The 25,208-nt window shown below is 35.3% G+C and overlaps 1 protein-coding gene across 8 annotated transcripts in view; it reads left to right on the top strand.

Moving 5' to 3' along the window:
- The window catches only part of NBEA (neurobeachin), a 672,618-nt gene that overhangs the window by 404,375 nt on the left and 243,035 nt on the right, over nt 1–25,208 (top strand). For all 8 annotated transcript variants that reach the window (XM_040267082.1, XM_040267084.1, XM_040267081.1 and 5 more), the window contains 2 exons: nt 935–1,059; nt 20,060–20,203. In XM_040267082.1, the coding sequence (XP_040123016.1) occupies nt 935–1,059; nt 20,060–20,203 (269 nt within the window). The remainder of the gene's footprint in view (nt 1–934; nt 1,060–20,059; nt 20,204–25,208) is intronic.

Below are 25,208 nucleotides of genomic sequence, written 5' to 3'. Positions count from 1 at the left end.
GTGAGCATTAGAATAATAATTTACCGAGACGATTACCACATACTGGAATTTTTTGCAGCTCTAATTCAGTATTATTAATAATGGATAAAATTGCACTTTTCTCAGGTTGCTATGGGCAGTAGGGAATTATTTCAATGAATATTTCAGCACATTATTTTAATCATTGTTCTACCAAATCCAAGTGGGCAATATTTTATAGTTCTTAATTCAGTTACTAAGAAACCATGGTCATTAAATTGCAAACTATTTGTAGTGAGGTCTATCCTGTGATTTACAAGCCTTGTTAAAAACAGTGTAAAAGAATGCAAACTGTGCCATTAATACTTGTAATTTGATGCTGCATTTGTTCTAAACTCCCAGTGATTAATGTTTTTAGTAAAAGAAGGAACATTGTAAGGAAAGCAGACCTGAATGTTATAATGCCTAAAATATGAGAATATTACTATTTTAAGTTTGTTCATTTGCAGAGAAAACATAAGTATACAAATGCAGTTATAAAACAGACATAGCTCAAAAGTTACCTTAATTTTCCAATGAGACTAAAGAAATAAAGATGTAATTGTATTTGTTATTAAGCGTTAGATTTACCATAATATATAATATATAATGCCATTCACATTCTTGATGGGTTGAATGTGTGAAAGTCGCTCAGTCATGTCCGACTCCTTGCAGCCCCATGGACTGTAAAGTCCATGGAACTCTCCAGGCCAGAATACTGGAGTGGATAACCTTTTGCTTCTCCAGGGGATCTTCCCAACCTTGAGACTGAACCCAGGTCTCCAGATAATATTTAATCCTAATAAAAAGAAAATGTGCAAAGCTTTTAAATTTTATTGTGTAAACAGTCTGTTAATTCATATAACTTGAAAAAGTATATTTCCAGTTATACATAATTATTAATAATCATTCCTGTTTTTCATATTCCCATTCTTAGCCAATTGCATGATTTCTGGCGTTTGGATTACTGGGAAGATGATCTTCGTCGAAGGAGACGGTTTGTCCGTAATGCATTTGGCTCCACTCATGCTGAAGCATTGCTCAAAGCTGCGATCGAGTACGGTGAGTATCGGTGCCTCTTACACAGGAATGCTCCTTGATGTGAGGTGACTGTGGTTGATAGTTCTTTTTTCTTTCAGTACTTTTTCAGGTTCTCCATGTCATAAATCAAAAATGTTACGTTCTACTTTATTGTGAAACATCATTTAGGTTACACTTAATTAACCCAGTATTTCTCCCTTTTGATGTATGTTAGGCTTTTCAGCTTCTTTGTAATAGATTAGGAAGACTTTACATAATTGGTTATTACCCGCCATCTTCTCCCACAGCCTAAAACAAGAGTAAAGTCATTTTCCTTTTCAACATGTTTCAAACTTTGGTCTTTCAGATTTTTTTCACTTAAAATTTACTATTGTAACTGTGTATTCAAATTTATATATTTTTATGTGTAATTTGTGTGGGTATGTGTACATACATACACTGTGTGAGTATACATGAAATATATATACAAACATAGGTACTGTTATGTATATACACATATACCTGCACATACTTGAGTATGTAACTGAAATAAATATCTTATTAATAATCTCACTACATGGCATTCTCTATTTTAACCCTATTCTATTCTATCATTTTCAGTCTAATAAAATAAATAATGCCTCTGTATGCCCATGTAAGTTCACAACCCTCCAACTGCAAATAAAGTTTGAAAAATACCATCCTATATTAAAGATAGCATGAGCATATATCCATTTAGGCATTTTCATCAATTCATGTTGAATTCAGCTCATTTAAAATTAGAAACATCTGAACACAATATATAATAGAAGTTGGGCTGGCATAATACTATTAGTGACACTGAGTTGCCAATACCACATTTGTTTGGATTCACATTATGCCACATTTGTCATTCTACAGGTTGCTTGTAGAAAAGGTTTGTTAGAAAAATATTTATTTTGCTTCTCTATAAAAATGGATGCCTTATTGTGTATGTTCAATTTGTAAAATGTCTCTTTTGCTAAACCAGTGTCAAACCTTATCAGAAATAAACTTATTTTTTTTATTAACACCTTTTTAAGATTGACTGTCATGTATTTTAGTAATATAGTAACCACTATTAATGTATCTAAACTAAAATATAAAATTCTGATTTTTAAATAGATGAATGATATAGGTGATAGTAAACATCTGTGTAATATAAATGTGTCTTAAAATATATAGTGATTTAAGAGGGCTTCCCAGGTGGCGCTAGTGGTAAGGAACCTCCTGGCCAATGTAGGAGACATAAGAGATGAAGGTTTGATCCCTGGGACAGGAAATCTCCTGGAGGAGGGCCTGGCAACCTACTCCAGTGTTCTTGCCTGGAGAATCCCATGGACAGAGGAGCCTGGTGAGCTGCACAGTCCATGGGGTCGCAGAGAGTCAGACGCGACTGAAGCGACTTGGCACAGCATGACACAGTTGTTTATGAATTTTGAATAGTAGATCATTGGAAATACTCAGAACCTATTACCCCTCCTGAGTTGGATTCTTTGATACAAGGAAGGTAGGGTATGTTTTTAAGCTATGCATCCACATGTATGCCGTGAAGCATTCAGGACGTCTACATGGTGCCCATGCCAGGCCTACTTTGTAGTCACTCCTGGAGGTAAGGTAGAGTGTGCTATGCTGTGGTCAGTCGCCTCAGCCGTGTCCAACTCTTTGTGATCCCATGGACTGTAGCCCGCCAGGCTCTCTGTCCATGGGTTTCTCCAGGCGTTGAACCCGTGGGATCTTCCCAACCCAGGGATTGAACCCATGGTTCCTGCATCTCCTACTTTGCAGGCAGACGCTTTTACCACTGAGCCACCTGGGAAGCCCCTAGGATGGGTAGTAGAAGACAAAAAAGAACTCAAACAATTCTACTGCCAGAAACAGTTCTAGAACACTCGTCTTCAACTTCACATCGGAGGACTTTAGGAAGTGGGTAGAGGGTAGGGAGTAAGGTGAAGTATGGAGGTTGTGAAGAGGTGAGTGAAAAGTTCTCCCTGGAGTGATCTGTACCTAGAAGTAGAAAGAGGAATTACAGATGGCCAGGAACATAGTCTTCTCCCAAACACTTTTGTGCCTTCTAACCTATGAATAAAGTATTTCTTCAGAAGAAATAGGAAGTAAGTGTCAGTAATTATTACAAAGCACTTCATTCAATGAAAATAGATGTTGAAAGACTTAATTGAAAACATATTTTGTATATTTTAGAGAAAGCTTTTGTATTCACATTTTCCCAGAACATTCATAAAAGCTAACAAAACTCAAACCATCATCTGGCCACTCTGCCTGCCATTAAACATTTAAATGTGTTTTAAGTACCTTAAAGTCTGGCAGTGTGTAGACTAACATCCAAATGATTTAATGTTTTGGTTTGTATAGATGTAGATGAAGGGTATAAATATAGCACAAACCTACAAATTTTGAGAGAGCTTTTAGAACAAATTGAAATTCAATTATTTCTTCTTCTGTATTAAATAATTGCAGTATTTCAATTCTGTCTTGAAAGTTAAACATTAAATGCACAGAGAAACTCTGCTGTAATCTATAGTCAGTTTGTTTGTTTGTTTGTTTGTTTGTTTTTTCTGTTCATCTACATTGTGGCAACAAAAGTGTTTTAGGAACAACAATATTTTGTGACTGGAATGTTAAGTATGTCTAGAAGTATTTGAATCAGTGATCTAAGTTTTCAGAATGTTAACCAAGTTGTACAAGCTGAAAGAATAACCTAAAATTATTTAAATAGAAAATATTTACATGGCCATCAAAGCAGTCCCTGAGATTGATCACTGGTCATGTCTCTCTGTTCATGTGGTACACTATGTTTCAAGAATGTGAGCCTATATTAATATAATAGAAGTGAAACTGAATTTGCGGAGTTAATGTTTTAATAAATACGTTTTGAATCACTAGACTTTTCCTTCAATTCAAACATTTCAGATTAAATTATAGTTAAACTTTCATGTGCTGGGCAGAAACAGCTGCAATTTAAATTCCATGACATATTTTTAGGTAATTTATTTGGAGCCACAAAACGAATACATTAGCAATACTTTCTTTTCAATGAACAAATAATCAGAATTGGATATATTTTCGAAGAGAATTATTTCATATTTACTTTGAAAGTGTTCTCTTCCATTTCATTATTGAAACTTTTGGTTGACCTTTTTCAGTTGGAAAACATCCTTAGCACTGATGGAGTTTTTCATGCTTCTTAGTAATACTAATGAGTTGAATAATTTATGAGGTTGTCATGTGCAAAAGATTTGGTGTGATTTGATATACTTTCAGCCTCTGGTGTTGGAATGTGATTAATAAAAACCTAGAGGCATGTAATTTTTTTCCTGATATTTAATGTTCTAATTTCATATGTACTCAATGTGCTATTTCAGTATTTTCTAATACTAAAAATCTTATTCAAGTATAAATTTAATTGATTACCAGGAATTTTGCAGACCATAGCAATGGAAGAATATAAGGAAAATATTTTAAACTATAAATTCATCTTTTAATCTGCTGGACTTTCTTCTTCAGGGCAAATTAGCTAATAAGCAAATGATTGAAATAGGAGTGTTCTATGTATTGCTTGTATATTAAAACCTAAACTAGACAGATTCTGGCACTGAAAGATTATGCTGTCAAAAAAATAGTTAAAATCTTAATAAGTTTGGTTGTCTTGTTGACTGTCAATTATCATTTTGGACTCTCTTTCCCTTCCATGAAATTATAGTGGAACAATGTTTCATCAAAGCTTAAGATCTCAGACTCCCCCATGTCTGTGATCAAAGACGTCATCCTGAATAGGTCTGATCGGGCATCGCAGAGGAGGGCAGGCTGCTTTAGCCAGAGGAAAAAAAAAAACTTGGAGCAAAGATGACAAAGTTAATCAGTCATTTCTTTGGCAATAAATAATAAGATATGCTCAGAACTGCAAATGAGAACATCCTTAGGTTCCTCAGAGATGGGTCTGCTTAGCACCTGGTTTATCCAAGCTTGTGAAGCCATCATGATATGACCTTGATGAAGAAAAAGCAGCTCTGTGATAAATCTGGAATTAAATTAGTTTTGATGGTATATGCATGACTACTGTAAAATGCTACATGCAGTATTCAAGAAACAAGAAAAGCACTGAGAATTTAAAAAATACTAATGCAGCTACATATGGTTGTTGAGATAGGAACTTCACATTATCTGACTTCATTTTTTTTTTACTTCAATTTTTTGAAGAGTTTATATTTAGAATAGTTGGAAAATAGAATTATTTGAGTTTTTAACCTAGTGGTCTCGATTGTACCATATTGTCTCTAGCAGACTTCTTATAATTGTTCATTGATAAGTTCATTTTAGTTGGTGTATTATTAATTAAATCTTCATACCTGAATGAAACAGATGATCTGGTTATTGTAAAAATAATTTATTAAAAAATTAATGATGTAACTTTTGTATGAGTGAGAGAAAGACATACATGGAATCATCTTTTAGCTCTTTTTGATGCCAGTGGATATTTTAAAATAATCTCATCTTTACCTCATGGTTTTACAGTCTCTTAAAAGAACTAAGATGGATTATTTAAATGCTGACTTATAAAATATGTTTATAAAATGCGTTTTAAAGTTTTCATATAAGAACAACCAAGGTTTTAACAACTCCCCTGTTTTTACGTTGAAGCTTTAGATGGAAGGCTTTAAACTGACTCAAGAGGAAACAAGTAGCTTCATTCATTTGAAAGCATTTATCAGGTATCTTCCACATGCCATGCATGCACGAAGTACAGGTTCAGAGGCTGAGACACAGTTTCTGCCTCCCCACAGCACTTAGTTTAGTGTAGTGATTCTCAACAGGGATGGAAGTCAGCCCGTGTTCCTGCTGTCTAAAGGGTAGAAACTAAGAATGCTGCTGAAATACCCAACCATTCACCAGACAGTTCATCAAAAGGACAACAAAATCCAGCTGAAAACATCAGTAGTACCACAGTTGAAAAATCCTGGTCTAGTGGAAAGAAGTAAGCTGTTCTCATAGAGGGAAGTGGTACTTCATAAAGGAACAGAAGGAAGATGGATGACTCTGGGGATAGTGGGTTGGAATCAGCTTCACTGAAATAATTACTTATGAACTGACTTGAGAGAAGGTTAGGAATTAATCAGAAGCGACAGAGTTAATAACAGGAATTTCCAAGACATGGAGGCATAAAAATGCCTAACTTACTTCTTTGAAAGGGATCAATATTTTGACTTGGTAGTAGCTCACCTTATGAAGTTATCACAAAGTATTTTGATTTTAGGTATTTTATATTCTGAGATAAAAAAAGTTGAGGGCAGGAATCATATCTTTCAACCATTTCATTTAAAGCATTCATATTAATATAAGTTCATGTGCTTAATTGCTGCTGTTTACTTGGCAATTCATTCATTTCAAGGTATCAGTTCAGTTCAGTCACTCACTTGTGTCCGAAATCTTTGTGACCCCATGAATGGCAGCACACCAGACCTCCCTGTCCATCACCAACTCCCAGAGTCTACCCAAACCCATGTCCATTGAGTCGGTGATGCCATCCAATCATCTCATCCTCTGTTGCCACTTTCTCCTCCTGCCCTCAATCTTTCCCAGCATCAGGGTCTTTTCAAGTGAATCAGCTCTTTACATCAGTTGGCCAAAGTACTGGAGTTTCAGCTTCAACATCAGTCCTTCCAGTGAACACCCAGGACTGATCTCCTTTTGGATGGACTGGTTGGATCTCTTTGCCATCCAAGGGACTCTCAAGGCTTCTCCAACACCACAGTTCAAAAGCATCAATTCTTCGGCACTCAGCTTTCTTTATAGTCCAACTCTCACATCCATACATGACTACTGGAATAGTACATCCATACATGACTACTGGAATAGTCAGCCATAGCCTTGACTAGACAGACCTTTTTTTGACAGACCTTTTTGACAGAGTCTCTGCTTTTTAATATGCTGTCTAGGTTGGTCATAACTTTCCTTCCAAGGAGTAAGTGTCTTAATTTCATGGCTGCAGTCACCATCTGCAGTGATTTTGGAGTCCAAGAAAATAAAGTCTGTCACTGTTTCCACTGTTCCCCCATCTATTTGCCATGACGTGATGGGACCAGATGCCATGGTCTTAGTTTTCTGAATGTTGAGCTTTAAGCCAACTTTTTCACTCTCCACTTTGACTTTCATCAAGAGGCTCTTTAGTTCTTATTCACTTTCTGCCATAAGGGTGGTATCTTCTGCATATCTGAGGTTATTGATATTTCTCCCGTCAATCTTGATTCCGCTTGTGCTTCTTCCAGCCCAGTGTTTGTCATGATGTACTCTGTATATAAGTTAAGCAGGGTGACAATGTACAGCCTTGACATACTCCTTTTCCTATTTGGAACCGGTCTGTTGTTCCATGTCCAGTTCTAACTGTTGCTTCCTGATCTGCATACAGATTTCTCAAGAGGCAGGTCAGGTGGTCTGGTATACCCATCTCCTTCAGAATTTTCCACAGTTTATTGTGATCCACACAGTCAAAGGCTTTGGCATAGTCAATAAAACAGGAATAGATGTTTTTCTGGAACTCTCTTGCTTTTTTGATGATCCAGCAGATGTTGGCAATTTGATCTCTGGTTCCTCTGCCTTTTCTAAAACCAGCTTGAACATCTGGAAGTTCACAGTTCACGTATTGCTGAAGCCTGGCTTGGAGAATTTTGAGCATTACTTTACTAGCGTGTGAGACGAGTGCAATTGTGTGGTAGTTTAAGCATTCTTTGGCATTGCCTTTCTTTGGGATTAGAATGAAAACTGACCTTTTCCAGTCCTGTGGCCATTGCTGAGTTTTCCACATTTCCTGACATATTGAGTGCAGCACTTTCACAGCATCATCTTCCAGGATTTGAAGTAGCTCAACTGGAATTCCATCACCTCCACTACCTTTGTTTGTAGTGATGCTTCCTAAGGGCCACTTGACTTCACATTCCAGGATGTCTGGCTCTAAGTGAGTGTAAGTGATCACACCATTGTGATTATCTGGGTCGTGAAGATCTTTTTTGTACAGTTCTTCTGTGTATTCTTGCCACCTCTTCTTAACATCTTCTGCTTCTGTTAGGTCCATACTATTTCTGTCCTTTATTGAGCCCATCTTTGCATGAAATATTCCCTTGGTATCTCTAATTTTCTTGAGAAGATCTCTAGTCTTTCCCATTGTATTGTTTTCCTCTATTTCTTTGCATTGATCACTGAGGAAGGCTTTCTTATCTTTCCTTGCTATTTCAAGATATACATACAGCATTTTAACACATATATTCATCCTTTTCAATAACCACATTGAAGAATGACAGTGTATGGAATAGGCCTATAAATATGGTATTTTCAAATTCTGAGATTGTTTTTTTTTTTTTTAATCTGTACTTTATTTCCACCTAGTGAGTCAAAAGCCACCAACGATAAGGAGCTGACAAAATTATATTGATAGATCTCTTGCTGAGTGGCATGGAACTGCTCATATTCTTGCCCATATTTGTAGACTAATTTTTATAAAATGCACCCAAAATTACATTTGTAAATAATTAAAAGAGTATGATAAATGTTTTCATTAAAGTATATTAAAAATGTTACACAAACTCAGTGAATAAGGCTGTCTGATTGAATAAATAAATTTTAGTTAGACTTGAAAGGATGAATGGAGATCTTCCCAAGCCAGTAAATGGAGTGTTGGCAACATGGACAAAGGGACCACACAACACAACATGAATTGTTTGGGGAGCAAAAAGATAGTGTGCGGAGATAAGAAAAGGCTGTTTGGAGCTATCCTGGGAAAGACTTTGTCAGCAGAGCATAGAGGATTTTTATTTGGGAAAATGACAGAGCATAGAAATTAAGTGTCATGCTAACTAATAAATGCTTGTTATTATTTAGTTACTAAATTGGTGCAACTCTTTTCCAGCCCTATGGACTGTAGCCCGCCAGGCTTTCCTGTCCATGGGATTCCCCAGGCAGGAATACTGGAGCAGGTTGCCATTTCCTTCTCCAGGGGATCTTCTGACCCAGGGATCAAACCTGCATCTCCGGCATTGGCAGGCGGATTATTTGCCCCTGACCCACCCATGAAGGCTTTAACTAGTAAATTTTATGTAGTGCAAAATCTCCATCTAAGCACCATTCTTTTCCTAGACAGTGTGTTGCTGTAGGTAAATTTGAAATTTTTCCAAGTGCAAGAGTCTCATTGAACATTTCTGCTCTCTAAGTTAACCTGCTGAATTTTGGCCCACTGGTCTAGTCTGTCATCCACAGAGGTTTCTCAGTACAGATGAACTGACAGTCATTCACAGACTGTGCATTCAATGTCATTTATAAAAGCATTATTTAAAATATCTTTGGTGTTTTTGAAGTGTTTTAGACAACCTATACCAACACCATCTCTTAACTATCCTGTTTTTAAAAATGAAAGAATCTATCTGCAGTGCGTTCAGTTCCTGGGTTGGGAAGATCCTCTGGAGAAGGGAATGGCAACCAACTCCAGCATTCTTGCCTGGAGAATTTCATGGACAGAGGAGCCTCAAGGAGGACTCCAGTCCCTGGGGTTACAAAGAGTCGGACATGACTGAAGCGACTAACACTCCCATGTCTCCAGGCCAGTTTCTTATTTATCCAAAACATCTCCTACTCCCATTTCTCATATTTTTAAAGTAGAATATCCACACTGAATTTTATGTAAGGCTTAAGAAAGAAAAGACCCTGATGCTGGGAAAGATTGAAGGCTTAAGGAGAAGGGGATGACTCAGGATGAGATGGTTGGATGGCATCACCGACTCAATGGATGTGAGTCTGAGTAAACTCTGGGAGGCCTGGCATGCTGCCATCCATGGGATCGCAAAGAGTTGGACATAACTGAGCGACTGATCTGAAAAAAGAAACACCAAGCTTCATTCCCCAGGTTAATTCCATTCACTGCCAGAGGAAGTCTCGCCACCCTCTCAGCCCCTGTTCAAGTTGTCCAGTTCATCTTTCCTTTCATTCCAAGAGTTGCAAACCTTTTCCATTCCGCCATTCATCTGCCATCTACTCCTCTAGACTCATAGTGAAAAATTTCTTTTGTGTGTTTTCCCCTCCCTTTCATCTTCCCTTCCTTCTTTCCTGAAAATAAATATGATCATTGTAGAAAATCTAGATAATGCTCAAAAAATTTAAAGAAGGGAGGAAAAGGGCACTCATGTGAAGATAGCTGCCTTTACCATTTTGATATACTTATTTCCTGCTGACCTTTTTCTAAGCATACTTTTTAACATAGGGACCAAACACTATGCTATTTATTCAAGAAGTCACAAAGATGAATAATCCATTATCTCTCTTCGTTATGCTATTTAGAGGGTTCCAAACTGGCCTAAATTTTCTGTATGTTTTAGCTTTTTTTTCCCACAAGTGTGCCATGTGATTTTTAATGTAATGAAATCCTATTTAAAATATTCTGAAATCACCCTAACTTAATGATTAATCAGAATCCTACCACATAATATTCAGTCTAAAACACAGAGATTCTACATTTATCATCATGTATAGTCTTAAAGTATGGCTTATCAAATTTCCTTTAAAAAGCATAGAGCAGTTTTCTGTGTTCACTCCATTAAGAAGATTGTTAAGTTAGCATGCTGCACTTAAATTCAAGAATATTTTCTCGAACCTTTTTAATTGCATTTTTTATGTTAAAAAATGCTGTTTATGAACATCCCCTTTGTTGGTCTGCTCTAAGAAATACTGCTTACATATGAATATTTTGAATTAGGAATAAATGAAATTCTGTTTTTGCTATCAGAACCAAATTGTAAAAATGCACTGCTTTTCTTTGAAAATCAGTATACTCTATTAGCAGGCCCTGTCAATATAAAAAGTGCATTCCATTCCCACCTCTTGCTCTAATAACCTTTTCTGTGTTACTCTGAGGCAGTTCACATAATCAGAGTATATTGTCAGCTTACTGGAGTTGGGGAAGCATGAAATGAAAATCACGTTAATATTGATCCAATTCTTTTACGTGCAAGTGTCCTTGATGTCCTTTTCCACAGAGCAATAACTGTTGATGTTAGGTAGCCATTTTCTTTTATTTCTTGTAGTCTAGCAAATCGTTTACAAGCATAACTAATGTGAATAAGAATTTACCACTTAGAAGAATAATCTGTCAACATTCCATCTTAATTAATGCCCATATTGCTAATTCTGCATATTTATCCTGCCACTGAAATATTTTGGGGTCAGAGAACAGCCTACTGGCAGATATAAGGTCTATGTCTCGTTTAAAACAATCAAAAGTCTGCAAAAGTTACTCATGTCATTAGTAAAAGCACAAAGGATGCTGCACTCTAATTTTATGTGATACAATGATATGCTAGATGGACCATAAATAGTAGCATCAATTATTAGTTCAGGGAAGGATTACCATTTCTGAATCAAATTCATTATAAATTTGAAACTAGTTTCTTGGTAGTTTTATGGTGATATAGGTAGTATCTATTTTGGATTGTAAAATATATTCTCTGTCAACAAAAACGAATTGAAGTAAGAACCATGATTAAATCCAGTGCATTCAGACTAAAATACCGACAACTAAGGAAGGAGTCTAAACTGTCCAGATTTTTTATCTATATTTATTAAATGTGGTCAGTAACTTCAGATTTTTTATTTAAAGTCTGTTTGAAACAACAGATGGGAACTGTCTATTTGAATAGAAACAGTCTGTTTCACTTATGAAAGTACATGCTTTCATAAAATAATTTTGTATTGATAAAGCAAGGCTCCTGACTGAGCATCAGATATAAAGGAGAAAAAAAAGATCCCGAGATTTCCAGTCATTCTTTTCAATAGTGTTTTTATTCAGTGTCACTTTAACAGTCTTCACCATTAGGATTTTTCTGTTACAAAGGCTGTTTTTCCTTTAATACTATTCTGTACAGAAGAGTATTTTTTTTAGTCCTTGGTCTTTAGCAGATCTTTATTTCTCTGTCATCATCATTGATGCTTCTTAAGAAAGGAAATGCTATGTTTGTACTATAAAGTCAAAGGCAGAATTTAATTTTGAATTTAAATTATTTATGGAGAGAATTATTTATCTTTTTAGTAAATGATTGTTACAGTAAAATTTGTTCTATATATGTATCTGCTGCTTTTATCTCCATTAAGATTGGCATAAAATATTTTTGAGTGGTAGGCTTCTCAATACAACAAAAAGCATTTTTTCATCTTTTTTGAAATGTTCAAAATTGTAAACTTCTCAGTAATAGATTAATTCATATGTATTATTGTGTGAGATATTATCACCATATCTCATGTAATCAGCTGAGAGGTATATTTATCTTAAAATCTTTTTCTTTTAAAGTGGAAATTAAATGATAGCATTCGGAGTTACTAAAAGCACTATTCTGTGAAGGTATTTCTTGCTCTGATTTCAACTTTAATGAGAAAAAACAACCTGTATTTTAAAATTTGCCAGAGTATCATATGTCATTAATAGTCCTAGTCCATCTTGTCCAAACACGTTTTCCAAGCTATAAATGTTTGAAATGCTATATACTGAAAAGAATTTCTTCCCCAGAAATGAATGCCATCTTAAACTGATTTCAAGATGTTTAGAAATGTTAGAATTTCCTATTAATATATTTAGATAAAATTAAAATGAGATGAAATTTCCATTCTTTCCATCTCCTTCCAATGATGGAAGAAAATTATGTACTATATGGATCATCTATATAATTCTATAAAACAAATTACCAAACAAATATCAACTTTGTTGAGAAAGCAGTTTTTTCCCTTATGTAAGATACTACAAATATTTATATTCTTAAGATGCCTCTATTCAAAATCAAAAACAAATTTCAAATATATTGATCCTTATATCATTTTATTTAATAATACCTTTAAGTGAATGATATGATTATTGAGGGAAAACAATTTTTAATGTAAGCTATTTACACTCTCTTCAACTTTACAAACACTTCTTGGCACCTGCCTACATGCTGTCCTTTCTGTCTTGAGGAAGCATCTGATTTAATGGAGGCATTGAAGGCTCATATTGCCTTGTATGAATATAAACAGAGTATCACAACAGCATGGTGACAGGAAGATTAATCCCAACTGAAGGAAGGGAAACCATTATTGAATAATCAGTATCTGCTGAGTACTGTGCTCATAAGACCTAAGATGCATTTAGTAGCTTGTTTGAGTTTTTTGATCCTCACATCAGCCTGCATTTTTCCCCCTTTGCATAAACCTTAGGCAGCAGTGTTATAAGCAATAAAGAATTGGTTGTATCCTTGTTCAGTTTTAAATTAAGGACTTAGTAAACTCTTTTTAATACTCTTGTTAGTTTATTTTCTCAACATTTTAACAAAACATTTTAAGAGCTTATTATGGGAGATGTGATAGATGTGGGTTCAATCCCTGGGTCAGAAAGATTCCCTAGAGAAGGAAATGGCAACCCACTCCAGTATTCTTGCATGGACAGAGGAGCCTGGTGGGCTACAGTCCATAGGGTCACAAAGAGTTGGACACGACTGAGCGACCAACACTGTATAAATAATATTCACGCATTTCAAAGTATTTCAGCATCCATTGTCTCATTTTAACACTGCAATAATCCTTTAAGAGTTCACTTAGTAAATACTTAGTCCTCTTCCAACAGCCTAGGAAACTGAAGTTAGGAAATTGGTCTGGATTTTTTTTTTAGTATGTTCTTAATGGATGCTTATAGGAAAAAAGAAGGAAAGAATTGCAAATCACATAGTTCACCTTCCTCATGTATGAGGAAATTGTAAAGGACATAAAGAGAAAAGTAACTTAAGTGCTGTACTTTTTCACACTCTTCATGGGGTTCTCAAGGCAAGAATACTGAGTGGTTTGCCATCCCCTTCTCCAGTGGACCACGTTTTGTTAGAACTCTCCATCACCAGCTCAGATGGACATGAATTTGAGCAAGCTTTGGGAGTTGGTGATGGATAGGGAAGCCTGCGTGCTGCAGTCCGTGGAGTCGAAACGAGTCAGACGTGACTGAGCGACTGAACTGAACTAAACTGAAGTTCTGTACATATAAAATGATTAATATACTGATTATATATATATTTTCATGTGCTCACTCAACAAATATTTATTGATTGCCACTTTTTTGACACTTGTTGCACTGGAAATAAAAATCTAATTAGTACACCTAAATGAAAAACTTAGGGAAAAATATCAAAAATAACATTGGGATATATATTGGGACTATATATAAGATACAAAATGTATGCAGTGAAGAGAGTAATCAAACTGAATCTTGAAGAACAGAGCAGGTGAGCAAATTCCATGTAAGAGAAACTCCACATGTCATACTTAAACGTTTGAAACAATGTGGCATGTTTGGTAACAAAAGCTTTCAGCTCTTGGGGATCACAAGGTATGAAGAGGTCAAATTGGCAAATTAGTGAGATTAAATAGGCAGGGAGAGGATCATGAGTTATAGACCATATACTTAAATTGTACAGATCAAGTAACATTGAGAAGAGATTCTCACAGAGTAAATATACATAATATAGGTAGATACAAAGGTAGGTAGGTAGATAGATATATACATCCATGTATTATTTGTAATAAATGAAAATTAAAGACATTTCCAAACTCAATGAAGAATAACTGTAATATAAAACTGATAAATATGCCACACTAAAATTGGCTTGCTATGGGTTTATATCTTTTCTTTGTGCATTAGCAAAACAGACATGATTTATTGCTTACCTATTATTATAAATTACTTTTTTCCTTATTGGTATAGATATTTAATTTATTTGTTGTTTACCTATTATTATAAATTAAATTTTTTCCTTATTAGTATAGATATTTTAGAGTTGACTATAGAATAATTCCTTAAACAGAAATAAACTACTGAATAGTACTTTTCTGTACACTGACTGCTTGTGTTTATCAGTAGAAAAAGATATGATGGGCAAATGAAATAATTTATTTGCCTTAATTGTCCAGACTTTCCAGTTAGACATATTCTCTGAATATTATCAAGATAAGTTAATATGTCTGATTTCTGTATTTTAACATATACTTGTTTAAAATAACAATAAAACTTTTAAGTGATAATTATTATTATAATAGTAATGCTAGAGTATAGTAACAGTACTAAAACTAGAAACATCTTAGTTTTCTTGTTAACTTCACTTTTAATATATATTTTGTTTCATATAGATCCTTATTAAGAGAAATATTATGAGAGAGGAGCTTTATTTAGGTTCATGTAATGCCATGTACTGTATTAGATAACATTTTCACGTACAGAGCTTTAAGCATATTTGTAATATCATGTGGAAAATATTTTAAGTGTAATTTTGGATTTGACTTCTTGAATCTATAATTTGATGGGATTTTTTTATTCTGAAACCCATTCAAATGTTATGGCATTTTAATGTTTTCCTGGAAAATAAGCATATATGTCTATCCTGTGCAGGTTTACACATAATTCACATTTTCGAATCTAAGGCTTTCTGGTGGTTTGTGGTACCCGCTCGTTAATTTCTTGATGAATGGCTAAAGAGGCCAAGAGGTGCTCTCAGTCCAACATGTCTTCTGAAGATAGATGATCTCAGATAAATTCCCTTCCCAATCAGATTTTGATTTGTTGGGTGTTAAACCAATTCTTCCTAAGGACAGTGTTTATAAGCCTTGTAATGAGACAGCCCTTTGAGACCTTACCTCTTTTTGCCTGTAATTTTGATAAATGAAAGTCTAATTCATAAAGGATATTGTGATTGAAAAGCACCTTTGGATCTCATACACATTAATTTAGATAAATGTTTGGTGCAGTACCATAAAATTAGGAAGTTTACCGAGCTACAAACTGATAATACTTCAACAGGGACGGTAAGTCCTGGTCTATTGGTAGGAATTCATTTACTACATATCTTTTAAACACACGGTTGTTTTGCTGCTTTAAAACTAGAGGGGGTAACACTGAAAGCTTAATATACATTTGAGAGCTCACATTCCTTTAACTGCAATTTGTTTATTGGTAAATTTTAATTTTAATAACACAAGAGTAATGTAAAGCCTTTTTTTTAAAGACAAAGCAGAATACAGACTGTTGTGATATGAGCAAAAACTTACTTTATCAAGCTGACTCATGCATGCATAAAGGAGGTTATTGACTATTTTTGTTAAGAACCAAGTTCCCTTTTGTGTTAATACATAAGATTCTTCAACTGTCTCTCAAACTGAAGGCAGTTCACCAAGAATCTCTGAGACATCCTGGGATTTTCAGGTTAAGAGATATCCAGAGGTGACTTTTATTCATTTATTCAGTATTTATGAGAACTTGCTCTGTCCTAGGCAGTGTGCTGAGAACTGGGCATACCAAGACAGAAGGATGTTTCTAGTCATCAAGGAAGGAGCTTCCAGGCTCTGTGGAGATAACAAGCACACAACCAATTATAATACATGTAACTACTGTAGTAGCAGGACTTATGAGATATGATGGATGTATAGGGAAAGAGCACACAGACCTACCTAAAGAATTCAGAGAGGGGAACTCGGGATGTGTAGACTTGAACTTCAGTTCAGCAAGTGTTTGTGGTACACGTGCTTATTACCAGGCACTGATGCTGCAGAATGAAGCTACAGCCCAGAGGAGAAGACATACTCTTAATAGAGAGCACCCGCTCAGTGTGGTTGAGTTCTGTGTAGACTGAGAAAGTATGGGTTGTTTAGGAAAGGCACCCAAAAGAGGTGAGTTTTGAAGGCCAAGTAAGAATCCGGCAAACAAAGGAGGAAGGAGAGAACATACCTTATTGAGGGAATGCTTTTAACACAGATAAAGAGATCCAAGAAAGCATGACATATTCTGGGAGCTGTAAATGGTTCAGTATTGCTCATGGGAGAGTAAGAAAAGGTTAAACAAAACTGGTAATGAGAGGATAAAAGGCCTTAATCAGTCATACTAAGGAGCTTAGATTTTATCTTAGGGTATAAGCCTTGCATTGAGTGTTGTTGATTGGAGGAGTTAATAAATAATAGTAAGCAGGAAAATATTTTCAAGTTATTAGTGTTGAAATAAAATAATACTCTGACAAAAATATGAAGGATCGTGTGAATAAGGGAGCTGTCAAGGCCTTCTAAACCAAAATGATGATGGCTTGAATTACAGCTGAGACCATCACCTTATAGGGTGAATCATGTGTCTGTGGCTTAATGAAGTGTATTGATCAAAACAGGAGGAGGTGAAGGAACAAGAGATAATTCGTTCATTTAAGGAAATGTGGTGGAGAAGGAAATGGCAACCCACTCCAGTGTTCTTGCCTGGAGAATCCCAGGGTGGAGGAGCCTGGTGGGCTACCATCTTTGGGGTCGCACGGAGTCGGACACAACTGAAGCAACGCAGCAGCAGCAGCGGCAGCAGCAGGGAAATGTGGAATTAGGAATATCTAGCTGAAGATGTCTAGTAGACATATGGCTATAAAGGCCCCTGGAGAGAGTTCTTGGTTGTTAATCTTTGGATTTGCCTCTTTGTTCCAAAAGGTGCAAGCTTCAAATTTCTCAAATTAAGATACTAAGCAAGCAACAAACAGCATATAGATAGCTGCCCGCAGAAGATCACTGTTGGGCTCGCTTTATATCACCAAGACTCCAAATGAAATAAAGATAAGGTTCTGGAGCATTCAGTAATCAGTCCTCAATCTTTTATTCCAGAAATGAGAATCATCTGTGGGCCATGAAAGAAGACTACACATATAAGCCATTTAAGTCTCCTCACATTCCAAGCAGCATTGATCTCTAATAGTACTGCTTGTTTTCTTAAGGGTTTATTGAAAGATATATGTAACAATCCATTACTTTATACTGTTAAGTTGTATTTAAACTGGGCTCTCTAAATGCTATTATGCAGTAAAAGCTAGGATGACAGAGTATACCTCTCAGTGCTACTGTGACATGACTGTGTACCTCAACATGTATTTTTTACTCCTCTATGGGCTACCTTTGAGTCAATTTGTTAATGTTTTAGCAAACAGAATTGGCTCTGAATCACTAACAAAAAAGAATTGTGAATGCTGCAAAGAAAGAAGCTAACACTTTGGTTTACAATGCAAGTTTTACCACAGCTAGATGCTTAACCAAGAAATGGTTGAGCAAATATCAGTAGACAGGAAGGACTGTTGGAAATCTCTATATTGGGCCTAGGAAAATTAACCAAAAGTATTCATTGTTCACTGGATTTTTGGCCAAAGGCATGACAAGATTTGGAAAGTAATTACATGTATACACAAAACCATAGTATCCCCTGAAACTATGATACAAAAATACTGTATAGCAATGATTTATTATGCCTCCATTTCAGAAATGGACTTTCCTGGTAGTTCAGCTGATAAAGAATCCACCTGCAATGCAGGAGACCCTAGTTCGATTCCCGGGTCAGGAAGATCCCCTGGAGAAGGGGTAGGCTACCCACTCCAGTATTCTTGGCCTTCCCTGGTGGCTCAGGCAGTAATGAATCTGCCTGCAGTGTGGAAGACCTGGGTTTGATCCCTGAGTTGGGAAGATCTCCTTGAGAAGGGAAAGGTTACACACTCCAGTGTTCTTGCCTGGAGAATGCCATGGACAGAGGAGCCTGGCAGGCTACAGTCCATGGTATCGCAAAGAGTCGGACACAACTGAGCAACTTTCACTTTCATTTCAGGAATATATACAGCACACCAAATGAAATGTGAAGATACTTTTCTAGTTAATGCTGCTCTTTGAACCTGATACCCTAATACTAAAGTTGGAACACAGTAAATTAAACCATATTCCTCCATGTTGAATTCCAACTTCAGGTGACATTAAATATAGGTACTTCTTAGCTATATATATATAATTGACTTGTAGCTCCGATAATTTCACATTCATTATCACCTGCCAAAGCAGATGTCTGAATGTAAATATTGAAATATTTGTTAAGGAGTCAAATCCATGAGACATTTAAATGCACTATAATTTCTGATATTCACATGGATTAACATGTTAATGCTAGGCCAACTAATTTTTCTCAGTTACTTTTTGTGTGTTTGAATTTTAGCCATTTGTACTACTTACATTGTTGTTTAGTCGCTAAGTTTTGCCCAACTCTTTTGCTACCCTATGAACTGGAGCCCACCAGGCTCCTCTGCCCATGGGATTTCCCAGGCAAGAATATTGGAGTGGGTTGCTATTCTGTTCTCCAGGGCAGGGGATCTTCCCGACTCGGAAATACTGAACCCACATCTCTTGCATTGACAGGCAGATTATTTACCCTTGAGCCACCAGGGAAGCCCTTGTACTACTTTATATATATCAAAATAAGGATATCACAGCTAATTCAGTTCAGCACAGTTGCTCAGTTGTGTCTGACTCTGAGACCCCATGGACTGCAGCACACCAGGCTTCCCTGTCTATCACCAGCTCCTGGAGCTTACTCAGACTCATGTCCATCAAGTCGGTGATGCCATCCAACCATCTCTCATCCACTGTCATCCCCTTCTCCTCATTGCTAAGGAACTAGCTGTTTTGAAGTATTTATATTTTATGCCTACATCTTCCCTTACTCTTTCTGTGGCTTTCTAATAACAGCCATTTCTCCCTTCAGATGTGAATGCTTTCTTGTTTTCTTCATACTTACCTACTTTTGTGAATGATCTGATCAGTTGATTATCTGATTCACACTAAAGTGTAATTGTGTAAATGTGTGTAACATTTATGGATCAGAAAACCTAGTTTGTGGTGAAGTACAGATTTTTTTTGTAGAAAGTACAGTGATCTTGGAATGCCAAGTTCTAGGTTCCCCAACCATGCATGTGGCTTTCTCCGCCTGTTTCCTCACCTGTAACATTAACACCTCTTGCCTTTCTCACAGTTATTTAAACCAAACGAAATACAAAAGGTACATTTTTTTTCTATAGTTGAAAGTAATATGTAAATGCAGTATATATCTATAAGAAAGTAATAGCTTTTTCTCTAACACTTACTGAAAGTAAAACAATCACAGTGACCTAAATTACTATATTTTGGTTGTGATTAGGGACTGAAGAAGACATGGTGAAGTCAAAGAAAACATTCAGAAGTCAAGCGATAGTGAATCAGAATGCAGAGACAGAGCTTATGCTGGAAGGAGATGATGATGCGGTCAGTCTACTCCAAGAGAAAGAAATTGACAATCTCGCAGGTAAATCGTTATTTTTTAATTTGTTGTAAGTAATAAGTGCACATCATGTTGAATTTGAAGTCAGTCTCCTGGTGAATAGGCTGTGCCAGTGGTTGGAACAGTGCTCAGTCATCTTAATGTTAATAATTTATCTCATTTCTAATATTGAAAAGAGGAAACTACACATCAGGCTAATGATAAATGAATAGCATCTACTGTCTGTGTAATGAAGAGCAACTTTTAATATAGAAAAAATAATGGAGAGCACAAATTGTTCTCACTAACTGCCTAAATGATTGGGGGTGAGGGTGGCAAGGGGAACACGATGGTAATTTAACCTGTGACTAACATGCTAACAGCTATGAAAAATAGTTACTTCAACCAGGTGACTGAGGAATTAGCCATTTCCTCCCTGCTGTGACTCTTAGGAATTCCTTCCCCATTACTGTTTTTTCTCTGTTCCCACAGCTCTAATCCCCATTACTACAAAACATTCACTGCATGCCCACTCTCAGTTTTCACTCTGTTCTGGTGCTCATCTAAGGTCAATTCAGAACAGCAGATCAATGGCCTGATGGGTTATAGATGTCTTAGTGTTGGCCCATAACCATTTTGGGGTTTTAAACCACTTTGAGAATTCGATGAAAATAGATTGTTTCATGAAGATACCCATAGAGTCCTGTACAGAGAGCTCACTGACCCCTGGAAACCAATCTGTGGAATCATATCCTAGATCTCAGACTAAAAACTCCTGCTTTAGAGTCTCAAAAGGGGCTGAGTCTTAACCTTTATTCTGCATTTTCACCCCATACAACTTCAGAGTGGTGGATGGCAACAGAGAAGTGGACTTATAATCATCCTTCTGTTTACAAAATAGTGCTCCTTTTTCTAGAAGTGTGCCAAAAATTACCTGGCATGTTTTAGGAATGTCTCCAACCATATTTCTGCCAGTTAGAAATCTCTCATTTTACCAAAGAGAAGTTATTGTTGATTGTAAACTGGATACAGCACATTATTGTCCCTCTCCTAGAAAATGTTTAATAAGGCTGTTCTAATACCAGCTCTTGGATGTCCCTATGTTATTAGCAATTCTGTATCACGAAAATGATTTGTCCTTTTTAAAACTAATCTTAAGTCTATGAACCAATGCTTGCCTCAGATTCCTAAGTAAATGTTCAAGTTTTGATTCTGTTGTTTTTGTATTTTTTAAAAATACTTCAGAGATTTTTATCTGAGGCCATTTGGCAATTTAAGCAAATGAAGTCATTATTTCTTTTTGCCACAATTTTTTGTTTTGTTTTGTTTTTCCGGTCTTACTTTTGATCCTAATGAACTGGAGAATATTCACAAACATAATTCCTGACATTTTTAGATAATGTGTTGTCTTTCCTCATTCCCATATCCTCGCAGATATGTTCAGTAATTATACAGTTATTTAGTTTAGCATCTCTGGACTTTAGTTTCCACTAAAGGTAATTAGGTTAATACAAATTTGGTTACTGCCTTGAAGTTTATTATGATAAGATCTGCCCAGTAATACCAGAGGCAAAATCTGATAAAGGTTAATAACTCCTTTGTATTTCTCTCTTTTAATAGTAGACAGAGTAATTATTAATATTAATTTATGCTTATAAGCAAAATTCTCAAAATAACCTTAAGTTAAAATACTTGAAGAACAAAGAAAGTAGACTTGAAGTAAATTGTTTAAAAATCCAATTGTGCAGCCCTTGACCAATTCACTCTCTCAGTACTCCTCCCACTTCTGTCTTTTATTTATTTATTTATTTATTTATTTATTTATTTTATTTTACTTTACAATTCTGTATTGATTTTGCCATACATTGACATGAATCCACCACGGGTGTACATGCGTTCCCAAACATGAACCCCCCCTCCCCACAACATCTCCCACTTATGTCTTTTAAACAGATTTTTCTTTGAGCAAATTTGCTCCTTTCCCTTTCCACCTGGTCCTAACTCATAGCCTCTGTAGAATCCTTGTGTCTGAAAAACCTTGCAAAGTGTCCTAAAACACTGATCTTCTACCAGATCTTCAGTGTTCATGTTTAAATCAGCAGTGCACAGATGTGACCCTGTTCTCTGAATGCGGTAGGAAAGAAGTAGGGTATGGATGTTTTGTGAAGTGAGAAGTAAGGGTCACAGAAAGCATCTGTATAGTTTGTAGGTGTCTCATAGATTCATTTTGTAAATACTAAAGCCTGTTTACTAATCTGGACTGCTGTGATAGTGACACTGTTACAGAAAAATAATTTGGAAAGTTGGTTACAAACCAGTATTTTTAGGTTCAAAAAATCAGCTGTTAATAAGTTTTAAACCATATATATATATAATTTATTGTTCTAACGAATTCTGGTCCAAATAATTATCTCTGTCTCATAAATTAAAATTTGTTAATTAATAATGCCTTTCTTAGGGTCAGTTTCTGTTTATAGGGGGAAAAAAAAGTAAGAATAGCTAGCATGTCTTGCTAGAAACCAGTCAGTGTTCAAAGAGCTTCATGTGTAATAACCTATATTACCTGAATTTTACAAATCAGGATATAGAGGCCAAGACAAATTTAAGTAGCTTGCATAAGGTTAAGAAGTATATAAATAATATACTTCCTTAGAAATTCATAGTATATGGCATGAACTAAAATGAACCAAGTAGTGTATTTAAATAAATATGTATATATATTTAAATACTCTTCTGAAATGATGTAGAATAAGATCCTTGGTTTATAACTCAATTTTTATGGACTCCCAGTATACTGTACTTAAAAGTTTATGAATAGGCCCTGGTAATTAATTTTACCTTTATATATGGGTTCCCCCAAATCATCTTGTAAGTTAAAATCTGACAGAGCATTTTTGGCACAATTGGATTTAAATATTGACCCTTTCTCATGTTTTCTCCATTTTCTTTTAGTTTTAATAAAGATAAAATGTCAACAAAGTTCTACAGTTTTAAATGTCATACAGTTTTCTGTTTCACTTTTAGTTCCTTTTCTTCCCAAGCTGTTCATCTCAAGAGGCAAGTTAAATAAATGTGTGTAATTATTAATTGCTCAATTTATTACGTATTTTGCAAATGGCTAATATGATTATAATATAGAACTATGTCAATCAATTCAGTAATTATTATGATAACACCTAACTTAATTTATTTAAATTGCTGTTTTAGTTTGTAGTGATTGACCAATGTGAATTAGTACCTAAGATATCCTATGTAACTAAAATTTTCAACTTACTAATTATATTTCTACTTAAAACATTGAAATTATTTTAATTCAACTGATTTTAGTCTAAAATCTCATTTATTTTCATCTGAAATTTAATTTGGCAAGTTATTTCTTCAAACAGTTGTTGGGTAAAATTTAAAATTAACTCAAATTTATGTGAATTGACAAGTGAATGATTTAATTGATTGAAAGACCTTTCTCCCACTGATAAAATGTATTTCATTTCTTTTTAGAGTAGTAATTCTGTCACATATCTGGAAAACAATAGAAATATTTTACATAATAGAATTATAATGCATATGGATTCCTTTATTATTACTTCCAAATGTTAGTAATTTTGCTAATTTAGGGAATTCTGAGTTAATGACAATGGTCCTTTATGCTTTATCAGTTCTGTAAGTGGTAGAAAAATGTTTTGTGTATATGTAAGCTATTATTACCAACAATCCACCCATATACTTAATGTCAAATAACTGAAAAGATTTTCTGCAAGCCCACACCACCAATGTTCAGACTTCTCTTTCCACCCAAAATGTCCTTGATACATCTCTGCAGTACACCATCCCTTATCTCCTGCTATCAAAATCTCTACCCTTTTTAATACCTACTTAAATACAATACTTTATGAAATACTCGCTAGCCAATCTTAGCTTCCCATAACAGTTTTTGGCAGCAACTTTTCTGTTGCCATACAATTGACTCATTTAAAGTGCACAAAGATTTTAATGATTTTTGTATATTTACAGTTATGTAACCATCACCACCATTTAAGAACATTTCATCACCCCAAGAAGAAATCTCATACTCTTTAGCTGTTCCTCCCAAAATGCTCATCTTCCCTCCACAGCCCTAGAGGATCATTAACCTGCTTTCTGTCTCCATACATTTGCTTATGCTGCACATTTCATATCAATGGAATCATATAATATAGAGTCTTTTGTGACTAGTATCTTTTAGTTATCATAATGTTTTCAAGGCTCGTCCATGTTGTAACGTGTATGTCTTTTTTTACTGCGAATAATATTCCATTGTTGGACTGTATCACATTTTATTTATCCATCCTTCGTTGTTTATCAAATGTTTATGGACATTGGGTTTGTTTTCATCTTTTGGCTATTAAAACAATGCTGCTGTGAATATTCATTTACAACATTTTATGCAAATATATGCTTTTATTTCTCTTGGGTGTATACCTAGACATGGAATTGTTGGGTCAAATAATTATTTTTAACTTTTTGAGGAACTACTAGACTGCTTTCCACAGTGGCAGCATTATTTTATATTCCTGTCAGCAGTATGCAAGGGTCCAATTTCTCCACATTTTTCCCAGTGCTGGTTATTATCTATCTTTTTATTATAGCTAACCCATAAATTTTTGATTATATTATTCTCAAGATACTTTATTACTGAAGCCTTGTTTTGCAAATGCTTTTCTGTATGTTTTGTCCCTCCTTTTAGACTGTAACACTAGCAACTATATCTCTTGTACTTTTGAACCATGAGGAAACTGTCTAAAAAAATTACTTGCCCTTAAAATGTTCCCATTGAAAAGTTCGTTATAGGTAAACTGGAGAGCTGAGATAATTACTGGATAATTTATACCAAAATCAAGAGACAAAATAAAACTTCTTTTAAGCTGTTGAAATTGTTTGGGGCTTGAATTATCAGATCATATGTTCATACTGATTTAGTCATTCAAATAATCACTTGACTTTTCCAGAGTAAGAATGCCTACAGTGAAGCTAATCTTGGTTCCATCCCAATTTCCAGGAATTATGTCACTTT

Source organism: Oryx dammah, unplaced genomic scaffold (genome assembly GCF_014754425.2).
Source record: "Oryx dammah isolate SB20612 unplaced genomic scaffold, SCBI_Odam_1.1 HiC_scaffold_24, whole genome shotgun sequence".
In the NCBI taxonomy this organism is placed as follows: Eukaryota; Metazoa; Chordata; class Mammalia; order Artiodactyla; family Bovidae; genus Oryx; species Oryx dammah.
Note: the sequence above shows the minus strand (reverse complement) of the source record. Positions and strands in the feature narration are given on the sequence as shown.